The following is an 18,949-nucleotide window of genomic DNA, read 5'->3' as shown; positions in this document are numbered from 1 at the left end:
TCAATATATTTATAGACTTATACTGTATAAGCCAGCAAACTGGAGTCTTCAGTGGAAATCTAATCAGAATATGGAGACTTCAGTGAAAATCTATTCAGAATATGATTTACAGCCCTGTCCTAAAATCTCAATTCTAGGAGTGAGTACATGCATAATTTCATATACAAACATGTTATTTATTTATTTTTTTTTCATTTGTAAATTGCTACTTTTTTTTTTTTATTATTGATTAATTTTTGTTACAAATGATTCTCCTTTTTTCCCCCAGTGGTTCCCCCCTCCCTCTTCCCTCCCCGCCCCTTCCCCCGATTGTTGTCCATGTCCACTGTTCATTCCTATATGCATATAAATTCTGTTGTTCATCCCTCTCTCAGCTCCCCACTCCTTAGGGGATTGTCCTCAAACTGTTATGTTCATTATATTCCAGAAATCAGTGATATCATATGAAATTTGTCTTTCTCTGCTTGGCTTGTTTCACTCAGGATGATACTTTCCAGGTCCCTCCATGTAGTCTCAAAGGACAAGAGATCTTTCTTTCTTACCGCTGCGTAGTACTCCATTGTGTATATGTACCACAGCTTTTTAATCCATTCGTCTACTGATGGGCACTTGGGCTGTTTCCAGATCTTAGCGATTGTAAAGAGTACTGCTACAAAGATGGGGGTACATATATTCTTTCTGATTGGTGTTTCAGGCTTCTTAGGGTATATTCCTAGAAGTGGGATCACTGGGTCAAATGGGAGTTCAATTTTTAATTTTTTGAGGTGACACCATATTGTTTTCCATAGTGGCTGCACCAGTCTGCATTCCCACCAACAGTGTACTAGAGTCCCCTTTTCTCCACACCCTCGCCAACACTTGTTGTTTGATGATTTGTTGATGGCGGCCATTCTGACCGGTGTGAGGTGATACCTCATTGTTGTTTTGATTTGCATCTCTCTGATGATTAGTGATGATGAACATTTCTTCATATGTCTCTTAGCCATTTGTATGTCCTGTTTGGAGAGGTGTCTATTTAGTTCCTCTGCCCATTTTTTAATTGGATTCTTTGTCTTCCTTTTGTGGAGTTGTGTGAGCACTCTATATGTATTGGAAATTAACCCTTTATCTGATATATCATTGGCAATTATGCTCTCCCATACAGTGGGTAGTCTTTCCGTTTTGATGATTGTATCTTTCGCTGTGCAGAAGCTTTTGAGTTTGATGTAGTCCCATGTGTTCATTTTCTCCTTTGTTTCTATTGCCTTAGGTGATGTGTCAGTAAAAATTCTGCTGCGTATGATGTCTGAGATTTTGTTGCCCACAGTCTCCTCTAGGATTTTTATGGATTCATGGGTTACATTTAGGTCTTTTATCCATTTTGAGTTTATTTTGGTGTAGGGTGTAAGTTGATGGTCTAGTTTCATTTTTCGGCAAGTAGCTGTCCAATTTTCCCAGCACCATTTATTAAAGAGGCTGTCCTTACTCCACTGTATGCTCTTGCCACCTTTGTCAAATATTAATTGAGCATATTGCCTAGGGTCCATTTCTGGGTTCTCTATTCTGTTCCACTGGTCTATATACCTGTTCTTGTGCCAGTACCAGGCTGTTTTGATTATGGTGGCTTTGTAGTATAACCTGAAATCTGGTATTGTGATCCCTCCAACTTTGTTCTTCCTTTTCAAGATTGCTGTGGCTATTCGAGGCCTTTTTTGGTTCCATATGAACTTTTGAAGTAATTGTTCTAATTCTTTGAAGTATGCCGTTGGTATTTTGATGGGGATTGCGTTGAATCTATAGATTGCTTTGGGTAATATGGACATTTTAATGATGTTAATTCTCCCAATCCATGAACAGGGTATGTTCTTCCACTTTTTTACATCTTGTTCTATTTCATTTTTCAAAGATCTGTAGTTTTCTGCTAATAGGTCCTTTATCTCTTTGGCTAAGTTTATTCCTAGGTATCTTAATTTTTTTGCCGCAATGGTAAATGGGATTGTTTGCCTAGTTTCTCTTTCTGTGAGTTCATCATTGGTGTATAAGAATGCCATCGATTTCTTGACGTTAATTTTGTATCCTGCTACTTTGCCAAATTCATTTATTAAGTCTAGTAAGCTTTTGGTGGAGTCTTTGGGATTTTCTATGTACAGTATCATGTCATCTGCAAATAATGACACTTTCACTTCCTCCTTTCCAATTTGGATCCCTTTTATTTTTTCTTCCTGTCTGATTGCTGTGGCTAAGACTTCCAGTACTATGTTAAATAGGAGTGGCGAAAGTGGGCATACTTGCCTTGTTCCTGTTCTTAAGGGAAATGCTTTTAGGTTTTGCCCATTGAGTATGATGTTGGCTGTAGGTCTTTCATATATGGCCTTTATTATGTCTAGGTATGATCCCTCAATTCCCACACTGGTGAGCGTTTTTATCAGAAATGGATGCTGGATTTTGTCAAAGGCTTTTTCAGCATCTATTGATATGATCATGTGGTTTTTATTCTTCAATTTATTTATGTGGTGTATCACATTTATGGATTTGCGAATATTGTACCAGCCTTGCATCCCTGGGATGAATCCCACCTGGTCATGGTGGATAATTTTTCTGGTGTATTGCTGGATTCGATTTGCTAGTATTTTGTTCAGGATTTTGGCATCTATGTTCATCAGGGATATTGGCCTGTAGTTTTCTTTCTTTGTTGTGTCTTTTTCTGGTTTTGGAATTAGAGTTATGCTGGCTTCATAAAACGAGTTTGGCAGTCTTCCTTCTTCTTGAATTTTTTGAAATAGTTTGAGGAGAATGGGTATTAGTTCTTCTTTGAATGTTCGGTAAAACTCCCCTGTGAAGCCATCTGGGCCTGGGCTTTTGTTTGCTGGAAGAGTCTTGATTACATCTTCAATTTCCTCTGTTGTTATTGGTCTGTTCAAGTTTTCAATCTCTATCTGATCCAATTTTGGGAGGCTATGTGTTTCTAAAAATTTGTCCATTTCGCTTAGATTTTCGAATTTGTTGCCGTATAATTTTTCATAGTAGTTGTTAACGATCTTTTGTATTTCTGTAGGGTCAGTTGTTATCTCTCCTGTTTCATTTCTGATTTTATGTATTTGGGTTCTCTCTCTTTGTTTCTTGGTGAGTCTAGCTAAGGGTCCATCAATCTTGTTTATCTTTTCAAAAAACCAGCTCTTTGTTTTATTGATCCTCTGGATTGTTTTTTTGGTCTCTATGTTGTTTATTTCTGCTCTGATCCTTACTATTTCTTTTCTTCTGCTTGCTCTGGGGTTTTCTTTTTGTTTACTCTCTAGTTCTTTAAGTTGTGAGGTTAGGTAGTCTATTAGAGATTTTTCTTCTTTTTTGAGGTAGGCCTGTAGTGCTATAAACTTCCCTCTCAGAACTGCTTTTGCTGCATCCCATAGATTTTGTATTGTTGTGTCCTCATTTTCATTGGTTTCCAGGAAGTTTTTGATTTCTTCCTTGAATTCCTCGGTGACCCATTCATTGTTTAATAACATTCTATTTAGCTTCCATGTGTTAAAATGTCTTTGTATGTTCTTCTTGCAATTGATTTCTAGTTTCATACCATTGTGGTCTGAGAAGATGCTTGTTATAATTTCAATCTTCTTGAACTTGTAGAGACTTAGTTTGTGCCCTAACATGTGGTCTATCTTTGAGAATGTTCCATGTGCACTTGAGAAGAATGTGAATTCTGTAGTTTTGGGGTGTAGTTCTCTGTAGATATCTATTAAATCCATTTGGTCTAGTGCTTCATTTAGAGTCTCTGTTTCCTTGCTAATTTTTTGTCTAGAGGATCTATCCAGTGATGTGAGCGGGGTGTTGAAGTCCCCTGTTATGATTGTATTGCTATCGATTTCTCCTTTGAAGTCCTCCAGAAGATTTTTAATATATTTTGGTGCTCCTATATTGGGTGCATATATGTTTATCACTGTTATATCTTCCTGTTGGATAGATCCTTTCAATATTATGTAGTGGGCTTCTTTGTCTCTAGTTATGGCCTTCAATCTGAAGTCTATTTTATCAGATATCAGTATTGCTACCCCAGCTTTTTTTCTTTTCCATTTGCTTGAAAGATTTTTTTCCATCCCTTCACTTTCAATCTGTGTGAGTCTTTTGTTGTGAGGTGGGTTTCTTGTAAACAGCATATAGATGAGTCTTGCTTTCTTATCCAATCAGCTACTCTGTGTCTTTTTATGGGAGCATTCAGTCCATTTACATTTAAGGTGGTTATTGATATGTACTTATTTATTGCCATTTTGTTTAGTGTGGTTCTATTTTTATTCCCATTTCTCCTGGTAATTACAGCAGTCCTTTTAACATTTCTTGCAGTGCTGGTTTGGTGCTAATGTACTCCCTTAGCCTTATTTTGTCTGGGAAGCTCTTTATTTGACCTTCTATTTGAACGATAGCCTTGCTGGGTAGAGTAGTCTTGGATTCAGATCCTTGTTTTTCATGACCTTGATTACTTCATGCCATTCCCTTCGAGCCTGTAATGTTTCTTGTGAGAAGTCAGCTGAGAGCCTTATGGGGGTTCCTTTGTAGGTAACCTGTTGCTTATCTCCTGCTGCTTTTAGGATTCTCTCTTTGTCTTGAATTTTTGGCAGTTTGATTACTATGTGTCTTGGTGTGGGCCTGTTTGGGTTCTTCTTACTTGGGGCTCTCTGAGCTTCTTGAACTTGAATGCCTTCTTCCTTCACCAAATTAGGGAAGTTTTCTGTCACTATTTCTTTGAATATATTCTCTAGCCCTCGCTTACTTTCTTCTTCTTCAGGGACTCCTATGATACGAATATTATTACGTTTCCAGTTGTCCCACAATTCTCTTAAGCTCTCTTCTTGTTTCTTAATCTTTTTTTCCTTTTGGTTTTCTGATTGGTTGATTTCTTCTAGCCTGTCTTCTAATTCACTGATCCGGTCCTCAGCTTCCCCTACTCTGCTTTTTAGACCTTCCAGTGTGTTTTTCATTTCTGATATGTCATTCTTCATTTCTTCCTGTTGGTTTTCATTTCCAGATGGTTTATTTTCAACATTTCTATGTCTTTACTCATGTTGCTCATGTCCTTACACATGCTGTTGAGCTTCCGCAACATCATGGCTCTAAATTCTAGTTCTGTTAACTTGCTTAACTGCACCTCATTTATTTCATCTTCTGTAGAGGTCTCTTGATCTTTCATTTTGCTTTTGTTTCTGTTTCTCACCATTTTGGTTATCACAGTGGGCTTTGGAGTCTGCCAAGTTTTCCCAGTGGGTGTTCGTGTTTTGCTGTTTGTGGCTCCCTCTCCTGGGTTTGGATGCACCAGGGAGGACCCACTTTAATCCCGCCAAGTCCCCTGTTCTCCGGGAGTCTGTGTGGCTCCAGCGGAGAGTTTAGCAGGCTATAGCGTTAGGAGGGCCCATGCAGGGTGGCAAGGGAGGTGGTGGGAATAATTTCCAGCCAAGTTCCCTGGTCCCGCCCAGTTCCCTGGGGGCCGTGAGTCCGTGGGGCTTCAGCGGCTGCAGAGTTTGCAGGGCCGTGCACGGCGGGGAGGGAGGTGGTAGAATTAATTTTCCGCCACGTTTGCAGGTCCCACCGAGTTGCCTGGGGGCCAGGAGTCGGTGTGGCTTCAGCGGAGAGCCTAGCCTAGCCGGCTACAGGGTTTCCAGGCCGTGCACGGCGGGGGGGGAGGCAGTAGACTTAATTTTCCACCGCGTTCCCCGGTCCCACCGAGTTGCCTGGGGGCCAGGAGTCTGTGCGGCTTCAGCGGCTACAGGGCCTTGCACGGCAGGAGGAGAGGCAGTGGAATTAATTTTCCGCCTAGTTCCCCGGTCCCTCCGAGTTCCCTGGTCCCGCCCAGTTCCTTGGGGGCCAGGAGTCTGTGCGGCTCCAGCGGAGAGCCTAGCCTAGCCGGCTGCAGAGTTTCCAAGGCCGTGCATGGCAGGGAGGGAGGCGGTAGAGTTAACTCTCCACCACGTTCCCCGGTCCCACCGAGTTGCCTGGGGTCTGCGAGTCTGTGCGGCTTCAGCAGAGAGCCTAGCCTAGCCAGCTGCGAGTCTGTGCGGCTCCAGCGGAGAGCCTAGCCTAGCCTAGCCGGCTGCAGAGTTTCCAAGGCCGTGCACGGCAGGGAGGGAGGCGGTAGCGTTAACTCTCCACCGCGTTCCCCGGTCCCACCGATTTGCCTGGGGTCTGCAAGTCTGTGTGGCTTCAGCAGAGAGCCTAGCCGGCTGCGAGTCTGTGCGGCTCCAGCGGAGAGCCTAGCCTAGCCTAGCCGGCTGCAGAGTTTCCAAGGCCGTGCACGGCAGGGTGGGAGGCGGTAGCGTTAACTCTCCACCGCGTTCCCCGGTCCCACCGATTTGCCTGGGGTCTGCGAGTCTGTGCGGCTTCAGCAGAGAGCCTAGCCTAGCCGGCTGCGAGTCTGTGCGGCTCCAGCGGAGAGCCTAGCCTAGCCTAGCCGGCTGCAGAGTTTCCAAGGCCGTGCACGGCAGGGAGGGAGGCGGTAGCGTTAACTCTCCACCGCGTTCCCCGGTCCCACCGATTTGCCTGGGGTCTGCGAGTCTGTGCGGCTTCAGCAGAGAGCCTAGCCTAGCCGGCTGCGAGTCTGTGCGGCTCCAGCGGAGAGCCTAGCCTAGCCTAGCCGGCTGCAGAGTTTCCAAGGCCGTGCACGGCAGGGAGGGAGGCGGTAGCGTTAACTCTCCACCGCGTTCCCCGGTCCCACCGATTTGCCTGGGGTCTGCGAGTCTGTGCGGCTTCAGCAGAGAGCCTAGCCTAGCTGGCTGCGAGTCTGTGCGGCTCCAGCGGAGAGCCTAGCCTAGCCTAGCCGGCTGCAGAGTTTCCAAGGCTGTGCACGGCAGGGAGGGAGGCGGTAGCGTTAACTCTCCACCGCGTTCCCCAGTCCCACCGATTTGCCTGGGGTCTGCGAGTCTGTGCGGCTTCAGCAGAGAGCCTAGCCTAGCCGGCTGCGAGTCTGTGCGGCTCCAGCGGAGAGCCTAGCCTAGCCTAGCCGGCTGCAGAGTTTCCAAGGCCGTGCACGGCAGGGAGGGAGGCGGTAGCGTTAACTCTCCACCGCGTTACCCGGTCCCACCGATTTGCCTGGGGTCTGCGAGTCTGTGTGGCTTCCGCAGAGAGCCTAGCCTAGCCGGCAACAGGGTTTCCAGGCCGTGCACGGTGGAAAGAAAGACTGTAGAGTTAACTTCCCATCTAGTTCCCTGGCCCCTGCCCAGGCCGCTGCGGACCCTGGGCTCTTGGTCCCCTCTCCCGTCCTCGCAAGCCTACCAGGACTGAGTGGGTGTTTCTGGTTAAGTGGTCCTCCAAGGTGTCCTTCAGCTGCCCTTTCCTGACGGTTTGCCTTTGTTTTCGTTGTAAATCCAGTTTGGTCTTGGGAGACGGTCTGGGTCCCTCCATTCACTTCGCCGCCATTTTTTCCTCCTCCAAACATGTTATTTATATAAATATTTATCTTCCAAAAGTTTAGCATAGTAAAATACACATACCATAAAATTTCCCATCTTGTTTTTACACCTACAGTGCTCTCCTGCAGTAATTGGATCTTGAGTGTTGCATCTGTGTGTGGGCTTTCCTCTAAGTCTGGCTAACTGTAAGGCTTAGCCACAACCTCATTGTGTAAGCAAGCTATTGTACAGGTGCTGACAGGGAACAAGAATATACACAAAAAGAAAGAAAGAAAAAGATAACAATACAGTAAAATAAAATATAAAAACAAAACCTGAAGAGAAATGGGGCAGAAAAAAAGATTTTGAAAGGAAAGGAGAGCAAAAAATAATAGTAGAGAGTAGGAAAAAAAACAATAAAGTAAGAAGAGGGAAATAATTTAAAAAAAAAGTCATGCCAAGGTAAAAAGAAGAGAAAAAGAAAGGTAAAGCAAAAGAAAGATGTGGAGCCTGCGTAGTTTGGCTCAGCAGTTAGAGCATTGGCCTGAAGTCCAGAGAGGCCCGGGTTCAATTCTTGCTAGGGGCACGTACCTTGGTTACCATTTGTCCCTGGCTCTGATTGGGTTGTGTGTCCCTCTCATGTCGATGTTTCTCTCTCTCTCTCTTCCTCACTCTCCATTCCACTCTATCTGAACAAAAAATATCCTCAGGTGAGGAAAAAAAGAAAAAAAAATTAAGATTTTAATTTTTTGAGGAAACACCATATTGTTTTCCATAGTAGCTGCACCAGTTTGCATTCCCACCAGCAGTGTGCTAGAGTCCCCTTTTCTCCACACCCTCAGCTGCACTTGTGTGATGATTTGTTGATAACCATTCTGGCAGGTGTGAGGTGATTGATACTCATAGTTGTTTTAATTTGCATATCTCTGATTAGTGATGTTGAGCATTTCTTCATATATCTCTTGGCCATTTGTATGTCCTTTTTGGAGAGGTGTCTATTAAGATCCTTGGCCCACTTTTTTTTTGTAATCCTTACCCAAGGACATTTTTCCATTTTTTGTTCATATAGAGTGGGAGAGAGAGAGAGAGAAACATTGACATGAAAGGGACACCAAGTGGCTGCCACCAGAATGACCCAACCAGGGCTGGGGACAAAACTGCAACCGAAGTACATGCTATGAGCGGGAACTGAACCTGGGTTTCTCTGAACCGCGGTCAATACTCTAACCTCTGAGCCAAACTGGCAGGGCCTCTGCCCACTTTTTAATTGGATTTTCTTTTGTTGAACTGTATGAGTAATTTATTTATTTTTGATATCACCTTTTTATCTGATGTATCATTGGCAAATATGACCTCCTACACAGCCAGTATAGTGTTTCCTCAAAATATTTAAACTGGAACTGCCATTTGACCCAGTAATCTCACTCCTAGGAATATATCCTAAAAAGCCTGAAATACCAATCAGGAAGGGTATATGTACCCTTATGTTCATAGCAGCTCTATTTACAACAGCTATGATCTGGAAACAGCCCAAGTGTCCATCAGTAGACGAGTGGATAAAAAAAACTGTGGTACATGTACACAGTGGAATTCTATGCAGTTGAAAGAAAGATCTCTTAATCTCTGAGACAACATGGAGGGACCTGGAGAGTATTATGCTAATTAAAACAAGCCAGTCAGAGAAAGGCAAGAATCACATAATCTCACTTATTTGTGGAATATAATGAACAAAATAAACTGATGAACAGAACAGACCCAGAGTCATGTAAGTAGGGAACACACTGACAAACCTCAGAGTAATAGTGAGTGGGAGGGCAGAAAGAAATTAATCAAAGAATTGATAGGCATGTATGCACAACCAATGGACACAGACAATTGTGAAAGAAGTAGAGGAGGAGATAGGAAAGGAGAGGAGGGTGTCAATGGGGAAAAAAGGAGGCACAAGTTATTTTGCTATGCTTTGAACATTAAAAATAAACTTTTAAAAAATTAATTGTGTGTGAATTCAGGAATGTGTTCCAAATATATTTTGAAACTAAAATTGACATTTTAGAGCCCTGAAGAAGCCTAAAGAAAACATAAAAGACAGTATTTATAACCTTTATTATTTTATCCAAATATGAACCTTGACACTGTAAGTTGACTGAAAAACAAGGAATGGTACAAAATGGGTAGTATAAAAGCTCTTAGTTATTAATGTTTTCTAGGACAGCGGAGTTGATGAAGCAATAGAAGACATGCTTACTGTATACTTAATGATGGAAGAAATGGGTAAATACAACAGTGAAATGTTTGAGGATAGCCATTAGTCTGAGCTACAAACCTATTTGTATGTCAGTCCTTATGGCTGAGGGTTGTTGTACACAGGTTCTGCTAATAAGAAAAAGGACAATGCCTTGATTAACTGATTTAAAGTAGTTTTAGTTTTTTTTTCATATCTGATGAATGAAATATTCATATGTATATTAAAGAATTCTTTGTATTCAAGGAAATCTTACTTTGACATAATTAACAGCTCCTGTTCTATTTTTATGTGAAATTTACAAACCAGTATATATAAATAATCATTCACTTGATTTTTCAGCCAGAAAAGTAGACATATATATTTGACAATCAGTAAGTAAGTAAAATTCGAGATTTCACTTTAACTCACAAAGCCAAGAAAGGATTATTTGGAAATCTTGATGTCTAACACATTTATTAAATTTGCATAAAAAGTATGGTAGGACTGTAGTTCTTCTTTCCCATCTTCATTGCTATTGTTATTCCTGCTGGGAGTCTGAACTATAAGAATTCCTCAGAAATAATGCAGTTTCACATTAAAGCAAGTCATAATCTTGGTGGTGGTAGACAGTCTTGCCTTCAATATGTAGAAAACACAACACCCATGAAGCACAATAAAATGAGCTATGCCTGTAGATTTATGTTTGAAATGGTCTATTTCCAATTATTTATAGTTCATCTGATATTCTTTTCATGTCTTTGCCACTGTCATAACCTGAATCCATGATTGTTTAACTAGGTTATCTATAACTTTTGTTCACCAATATGGCCATATATTACTTACTAACTTTTGCTATGCACATTATTTATAGTCTATCCATATTCACATAATGCCATTCTTTTTTGCCCTTTTCTCTAACATACCTAGCCTCTTGACCACTGACCAATCCCAGGACTTGGGAGTCACAAGTTTCTGCTTTATTCGGGCAGTTCTTCAGGTGATGAAGCAGCTCACTATTAGAAAATTGTTTCTCACGAGCTGCCGATTCCAGTGACCTTAGCTCTTCAAAGCCTAGAGACAGAGTAAAAGTTGCCAGAGGTAGACAATGCTACCAAAAGCAGGACAAAGGAGGCTGAGAATGCTGAAACAAAAAAAACAACTTGGTGCTTGATTTTTCATCACTTACTGCATTTCTGGCCCTTCTCTACCTTCAGTGCCACTTGCACTTTATTATTGGCCCAGGAGTCAAAGGACTTGGCACAAATCTTCAGCTTATGCAGCATGGCGGGTAGCTCATCCAAGGTGTACTGACATCTGGGAAAAAAAGGGGGCAAAAAAATGCACATCTGGCTCTGCTCTGTAACCTTGTCTTTGTCCTCTTAATAGGCACCATGCTCACCGCAGGTACTGCTGGCTACTTGAGCAACTGCACAGGTCACTGATGTGGGAAAGGCAGATAAGGCCCTCTGGGCAGTCATAGCAGGCCAAAGCTGATAGGAAGCATGTTGTCTTTAACTTGATGCACTGGCGTTCATCATCTGAAAGCAGCTTGAAAACCTCTTGTTCAGCCTCCGTGATACCCTGAAGGATGTTTAACCCACATATACTGTAAAGACTAGAAGCAGGGTTGTTGACACCCCATATCAGCCAACAATGAGCCCTTCTGTGGGCTCAACTTTGTCAGGATAACTGTAGAAAAATTGGAAGAAAAAATATAAACACATACAGTCTCTATGTCTCCATTTCAAGATGTATACTTTGTGATGTAGTATAGAGTGCTTTTTGTCTTTGTCTCTCTTCCATAATCTACTTGACTAAATCTGTAAGCCCTATCTCCACCACCCACCCACCTTCTCCACCAGGGCCTTTTGTAAACATCGCTCCTCCTGTATCATTAGGAACATCTCCTTGTGGACAGCCACAGCCAGATTCAGGTCCAACTTCTCTGGAAAGGTGGCCATCTTGCAGATTCTCATGGGAGAAGACACAGTAGCGCCAGAGCTGGCAGTAGTGTTCAATACACTGACATCCAGCAGGTAGCTGCAAGTAATTTAACACTGTTTAGCTATCTGGGAATCACAGGGCTTGGTTGCTCCACAGTGACCTCTACTTTTATTACTTATGCCTGTCTATCACTCAGCCCACTGTTGTAGCTCACTGTCCTTAGAATCCAACTTGTCTTTAAGCTGCCCTAATGAACAACCTCAGAGACAGCAAGATGAACAATGGGGAATGTTATAGAGGGCTTTAGCCCCATAAAAATTAACCAGAGTTTGACCTTCACTGGGAATTTGAAAAGCAACATCCTTCAGGAAAAGGGAGGACAGAAACGGCCCCAAGGCCAGTGTCCTGCATGCTGTGTAAAGAAACTGATAGGGAGAAACTGAAGCTCCCTTTACCCCATACAACTGTAACTGTTAAACAAGTGTGTATTGCACCTGACTGACCGCTGATATCCGTCTCGAATTTGTTAGTTTTTAAAACGTGGATAATGGAATGAATAGCAGGATAGATGTATGCTGACCCAGTTCACCCAGTTCCCTTTCGCCTCAGCTCCCTCCCACCTCCGTTCCCTCCTGCTTATTGCTAATTGCCCCCGCTTCTGTACAAGCAGCTTGCTTGCTCTGCTAAACTCTTGAATGACCCCTGCCCTATATAAGCAACCCTCCCCCTGAGCTCGGGCTGCAGTTCTCCTCTGTGTAGGTTGGCTGCAGTCCCTGCGCAGGTAATAAAACATCCCCCAAAACTGAAAAATGGAGTCTGAGTGTGGCCGATCTCCTGGGTTACAACACCACCACATCCCAGACTCACCCAGTCGGCAGTGCAAAAGTTGACAGCCTCAGCAAGTTGTAGCCTTGGTTAAAGCCGTTATGGTAAATCCAAGGAAAAGTAATGACAAATTCTCCTGCACACTGATTTGTGCGAACAACATAAAGTAAGACACAGGAGTGTTTAAGTGAGCATTAATAGAATGTGGGCTTAAGATTGCCTTTGAGTCCCCTTATAGGTGTGAGGCAAAGAAAAAATATAGGCTCTATCTTCCTGCATGTGCCTTAAAGGAGACAATGACAACATGAAGTTAAAAGTAATACTGAGCCCTAGCCTGTATGGCTCAGTGATTAGAGCATAAGCACGAGGACAAAGGGTAGCAGGTTGAATCTCTGGCGCCAGTCAGGGTCATGCAGGAGGCAAACAATAAATGTATCTTTCTCATATTGATGTTTATCTTCCTCTCTATCAATGGAAAAAGAGCCTCTGGTGAGGATTAAAAATTGAACAAAAGAGTAATATTCAAAACTCTGACGTGGTGGCTCAGTTGGTTGAAGCAACGTCCCATACACAAAAAACACTTTTGGTTCAATTACTGGTCAGGGCACATATGGGAGGCAACTAATGGATGTTTCTCTCTTACACTGATGTTTTTCCATCTCAAATCAGTAAATATATCCTTGCCCTGGCCACTGTGGATCAATGCTTAGAGCATTGGCCCACAAAGTGGATTGACTGTAGGTTCAACTCCAGTCAGGGACATGTACCTAGGCTGCAGGTTCAATCCCTAAGCATGTTCAGGGAAAACCAATCAATGTGTCTCTCTCACCTGGATGTTTCTGTCTCTCCCTTTTCCTTCTTCCTTTCCATTCTAAAACTCAATGGGAAAAAAATATCCTCAGATGAGGATTAACAAAAAATAAAAATAAACATCCTCAAGAGAGGATTTAAAAAAGGAACATTTAGAGAAAGATACAAATAAAAATAACATGCAATTCAAGAAACATAAATGATCTAAAAACATGTGAAGAAAATTCTGAGTTTGTTCACTTAATAATGTAAATTTAAAAAGTCAGAATATAATGACACAAGAAATAATGAAAACTCCAAAATTTCATTGCCCTACTAAAACAATTCACATATTACAGCCATGTCATTTGAGCCGCTTTACCAGAAAAGTGTTACTTTGTACTCTCTAGGAAACCACTGCAGCCACAGCAAACAATTCCTCTCTAGCAGGACTGTGAGGGAGAGGGAACCTTGGAAATTCAGGTATGCTATTCCAAGCAAATAAAAATCAATTGTTCTCCTGTAGGAGTCTCAGAAAATTCTTTTTCTCAAGATATAATAAGAATTCCACTCCCTCAAGTACAAGGTGGGGATGAGGATTTCTCTCCATCATTAACAAAAGCATTTTCAATACTCTGTGATAGAATCACAAACTTCAAATACCAGGAGTACATTTAACAAAAAACAACAATGACAACAACAACAAAGTAACTTCTAAATTTTTGTCAAAATAACATCAACCTATCTACAACCCCTTCAGTCCAATCTCAGCATCTACAATGGGGGCAGTAATCTAAGATCCTGCTGTAACTTGCTGTGCCACATAGTGCAAACATGATCCTATATGAGAAAAAGTGAGGAGGTATGCAGGACTTGCCTTTATTTCACCTACCTCACAGTTTCCCCAAAATATAAATGGATTAAATTCCTACATTCTATTTGTTGAAAGTATATTAAGTCACAGCACTGCTATCTGTGGTAAAGGAGACTAGGTAAAAAAAAAAAGGAAAGGTAAAGGGCTACTTGAGAGTTAAGGGATCTGAAAAAGCTCCCACATATTCCTGGGAATTAAGAAGGCTAGGATAAGTCATGAGAAGACTATAAGCCCCACCTCTGGCTGACTTTCAAGTAAACAAATTACCAGAACTACCCCAAAAAGCAGCAACGGTAAGAACTGGAAGGGGTATAGTGAGTGGAATCTGCTTTCCAGACTTACCACAATATAACATTCAAACTATCCAGTTTTTAAGAAAAAATTAGGAGGCATGCAAAGAAACAAGAAAGTATGGCATATTCAATACAATTATCCATTGAGATAGCCCACTGGACTTACTGAAGAAAGACTGAAAATAAACTGTCTTTTTTTTTTTTATCCTCACCCGAGGATATTTTTCCATTTTTTGTACAGATAGAGTGGGAGGGAGAGAGAGAGAGAAACATCGACGTGAAGGGACATATCGAGTGGCTGCCACCCGCACGACCAACCAGGGCCAGGGACAAACTGCAACCGAAGTACATGCCCTTAGCGGGAACCGAACCCGGGTGTCTCTGGACCGCAGGCCGACACTCTAACCGCTGAGCCAAACTGGCCAGGGCGAAAATAAACTGTCTTAAATAGGCAAAAGTTAACTTAAGAAAAACAAAATGACACACCACAAATATAGAATCTGAATAAAGAGATAAAGATTAGAAAAAGGCAATAGAAAAGTACTCTGAAAGCTAAAATGTAGAATTGGAGTGAAATTCACTGGACAATTTAAATAAATTTGGGAAAGCAGGGAAGAATTGGTGAGCTTTAAAATAGGTCAAATAAGCCCTGGCTGGTTTGGCTCAGCAGTTAGAGTGTCAGCCTGTGGTCCAGAGAGACCTGGGTTTGGTTTCCACTAAGGGCATGGATTTCGGTTATAGTTTGTCCCTGGCCCTGGTTGAGTTGTGCGGATGTCAGCCACTCGATGTGTCCCTTTCACGTTGATCTTTCTCTCTCTCTCTCCCCCTCCCAATCCATCTGAACAAAAAGTGGAAAAATATCCTCGAGTGAATATAAAAAGATATATTGAAAAAAATAATAGTTCAAATAAGCCCTGGCTGGTGTGACTCAGTAGTTAGAGCATCAGCCAAAGCACCCAAAGACTCAAGGGTTAGATTCCCATTCAAGGCCACCAACCTGGGTTGCAGGTGTAATCCCTGGCCCCAGTGCAGAAGGCAACCAATGGATTGTCTCTCTCACAATCAATGTTTTTTCTCTACGTCCCTCTTCTCTAAGACTGATTTAAAAAAATACTGCCCTGGCCGGTTTATCTCAGTGGTTAGAGTACCATGCCACAGACCAATGAGTCTTGGGTTTGATTCTGGTCAAGGGCACATGCCTCAGTTGTGACTCATCGCTAGTCCTGGTCAGGTCTGTAAGAGGCAGCTACTCAATGTGTCCCTTTCACATTGATGTTTCTCTCTCTCCCCATCATACTCTGACTGAACAAAGGTGGAAAAATATCCTCAGGTAAGGATAAAAAAATAAATACTGAAGGTCCTTCAAACTGAAATGACGCTAGAAAGTAAACACACTAGTAAAGGTACCTAAATAGGCAAGCATTACAGCAATAATTGAATTATTTATGACCCTGTTATTTTCTTCATAAATGAAAAGTGCATGAAACAATAATTATGAAACTATGATACTGGAAAAATGTGACAATAAAAATATAAAGGAAGAGAGACAGAGCTAAATAAAACCAGTTTATTTTGTTGTGGTTTAAGTTACTATTTAAGGTAAGTTAGTGTTACTTCAAACTGGATTGTTATAAATTAAAATAGTAATTGTAATATGATGGGAACTAAGAATTATAGCAAGGACACACATTAAAAAGAACACTAGGAAAACCTCTTCATCACACACACACACAAAAGTAATGGAAGAACTGAGGAATAAAAGATATGAGATGCAGAAAACAAAGTGGAAGAAGTTCTTCCTCATTGATATTTATATTAACTTCAAAATTAAACACTCAATAAAAGCAAATATTGGCAGAAAGAAGAAAAACCATGATCCAACTATATCTTCTGTACAAGAAACTCATCTAGATGTGAAGACATAAAAGTGAATAAATGAAAAGATATATTTCATGAAAATAGTAACCAAAGGAAGCTGGGTTGGCTATATAAATATACAATATATACTTAATTGACAGGGCCTTTTACTTAATCATTTTAAGTAAAAAACTATTCTGACAAAGAAGGTCATTATATATTGATAGAAGGTTCAATTAGTGAAAAAGATGAATTAAACACAATACAGAAACATAAAACAATCAACAAAATAAAAAAATAGCTTCTAATAATTAACAAAACTGGATAAACATTTAGTAAGATGATGACAAAAGAGAAAAGACTCAACTTATTAAAAAATAAAAAGACTCAAATTATTAATCTTACAGAAGAAAATGGGTAAGAGAGTAGTGAAAGACACCAAATTATATAGTGCAGGCAAAATTCACAAATCATAGTGATAGGTATGTGTGACAGTGTGCTGAACATACATGAGAGGAGAAAAAAATTAGTAAGCAAAAATCATGAGGGAAGAAATGGTATATAAAAAAAAGAAAGATAACATTTCAGAAATGAAAGGGAGCCTCATTTCAACAGTCGTTTCAACAGATGGAAAAATATGAGGGGAGTGGACATAAAAGTGATAAAAATAGTGTAGAGGTTAACTTGGACCTTATGAAAGTTCATAAAAGAAAAAGTGTTATGAAAAGACACAGCACTTTCTATTTTTCTTATACACATTCAAATTTACTCACTCTTTTCTAAAACTGGCTGATATAAATCAATCCTGGAAATTCCTTAGTCTGACACCACTCCCAGTCCCATGGCTTTATAAAATTAGAATTTATACAGTTAACAGAAAAGCAATACAATTGAGGCTCATTAATAGCCAGCAAGCACCTGCCCCACTCTCTGGAAATCCTCTTACTCTGGACACTTGAGGGATTTTTTTCATTCAGTTGAGGGCTACAACCCAAGGCTCATCAAGTAACTGAGACTAATGGCTTATAGGCAAAAAGCAAAAGGACAACTAAACCTTTCCTGGACTTGCAAATCTACCCATGAAAGATTTGACAGTGGTGTTTAATGTTGGTCCTTCCACACTCATCCAAACCCAGTAGAGGGAGTCACAACCGGTGTAACACCAACACCCACAGGGGAAATTTGGAAGGCTCCAAAATCCACTGACAGGACCCAAATGGAGAAACAAAGAAACAAATCCCAAATAAAAGCAGAAGATAATTGGACAGAAGATGAAAATAAATAAAACAGTATTGAGCAAGACATCAGAGGGCAAGTTCACAGTAGTAATCATGACAAAGCTCAACAGCATGAGTAAAACTATAGAACTGAAAAACAACCAATTGAAAATAAAGAATGACATAACAGAAATAAAAAACACATTGAGAGAAATAAGCACCAAAGTAGTGAAAGCTGAGAACCAGATCAGTGAATTAGAAGACAGGGTAAGAAAATATCATCCAAACAGAAAACCAAAAAAAAAAAAAAGAAAAAAAAGAAACAATGAAAAACAGAAAGACAGCATAAGAGAACTGTAGGACAATATGAAACATAACAACATCCACATCATAGGAGTTCCAGAAGAAGAAAATGAGCAATGGTTAGAAAATATGTTTGAAGAAACAGTGACAAAAAACATCCCTAACTTGCTCAAGGAAAAAGGCATATAAGTACAAGAAGCACAGAAAGCCCCAGTAAAAAGAACCCAAACAGACCTATACCAAGACACATAAAAATCCCAAAAGACAAAGACAGAGAGAATCTTAAAGCAACAGGTTACCTATAAAGGAACCTCAATAAGGCTATCACCTGACTTCTCAACAGAAACACTACAGGTCAGAAGGGAGTGGCATGAAGTAATCAATGTCATGAAAACAAGGATCTATATCCAAGACTACTCTATCCAGTAAGGCTATCATTCAAAATAGCACATCAAATAAAGAGCTTCTCAGACAAAAAAAAAAAAAAAAAGGCTAAGGGGATATATTAGCACCATCCAGCAATGCAAGAAATGTTAAAAGGACTGCTGTAATTAGTAGAAGAAATATGAAGTAGAATATAACCACAAAAAACAAAAATGGCAATAAATAAGTACAATCAATAATAACATAAAATGTAAATAAATTGAATGCTCCGATCAAAAGACATAGAGCAGTTGACTGGATAAGAAAGCATGAATCATATACATGTTGTTTACAAGAGACCCACTTCACAAAAAAGACTCTCATAGGTTGAAAGTGAAGAGATGGAAATAAATCTTCCTAGCAAACAGAAAGAAATAAAGAGCTATGGTAGCAATACTCATATATGATAAAAATGACTTCAAACAGAAGGCTGTAACCAGAGACAGAGAAGGTCATTACATAATATTGAAAGGGTATATCCAACAGGAAGATATAACCTCGGTACACATATATGGACCCAATGTAAGAGCACCAAAATATATTTAAAAACTTCAGGAAGACTTCAAAGAAGAAATAGAGAGCAATTCAATCATAGCAGGGAATTTCAACAACCCACTGACATCCCTGGACAGATCCTCTTGACAAAAATTTAACAAAGAAACAGGGACTCTTAAATGATGCACTAGAACAAATGGATTTAATAGATATCTACAATGATTACACCCTACAACTGCACAATTCACATTCTTTTCAAGAACACATGGGACATTCTCAAAGATAGACCACATGTTAGAAAACAAAGTAATTCTATGCAAGATCAAAAAGACTGAAATCACATCAAGCATCTTCTC

General features: G+C 40.7%; 1 protein-coding gene across 1 annotated transcript in view; it reads right to left on the bottom strand.

Moving 5' to 3' along the window:
- Positions 1–7,549: 7,549 nt before the first annotated feature.
- Positions 7,550–18,949, bottom strand: part of LOC118643098 (lysine-specific demethylase 5D-like) — a 128,012-nt gene continuing 116,612 nt past the window's right edge. The window contains 8 exon segments of the mRNA XM_036280995.1: positions 7,550–7,604; positions 10,497–10,644; positions 10,760–10,887; positions 10,973–11,154; positions 11,424–11,544; positions 11,546–11,613; positions 12,385–12,419; positions 12,422–12,504. Coding sequence (XP_036136888.1) covers positions 7,550–7,604; positions 10,497–10,644; positions 10,760–10,887; positions 10,973–11,154; positions 11,424–11,544; positions 11,546–11,613; positions 12,385–12,419; positions 12,422–12,504 — 820 coding nt within the window.

Source organism: Molossus molossus, unplaced genomic scaffold (genome assembly GCF_014108415.1).
Source record: "Molossus molossus isolate mMolMol1 unplaced genomic scaffold, mMolMol1.p scaffold_m16_p_30, whole genome shotgun sequence".
Classification (NCBI taxonomy): Eukaryota; Metazoa; Chordata; class Mammalia; order Chiroptera; family Molossidae; genus Molossus; species Molossus molossus.
This window is presented reverse-complemented; position numbering and strand designations above follow the sequence as displayed.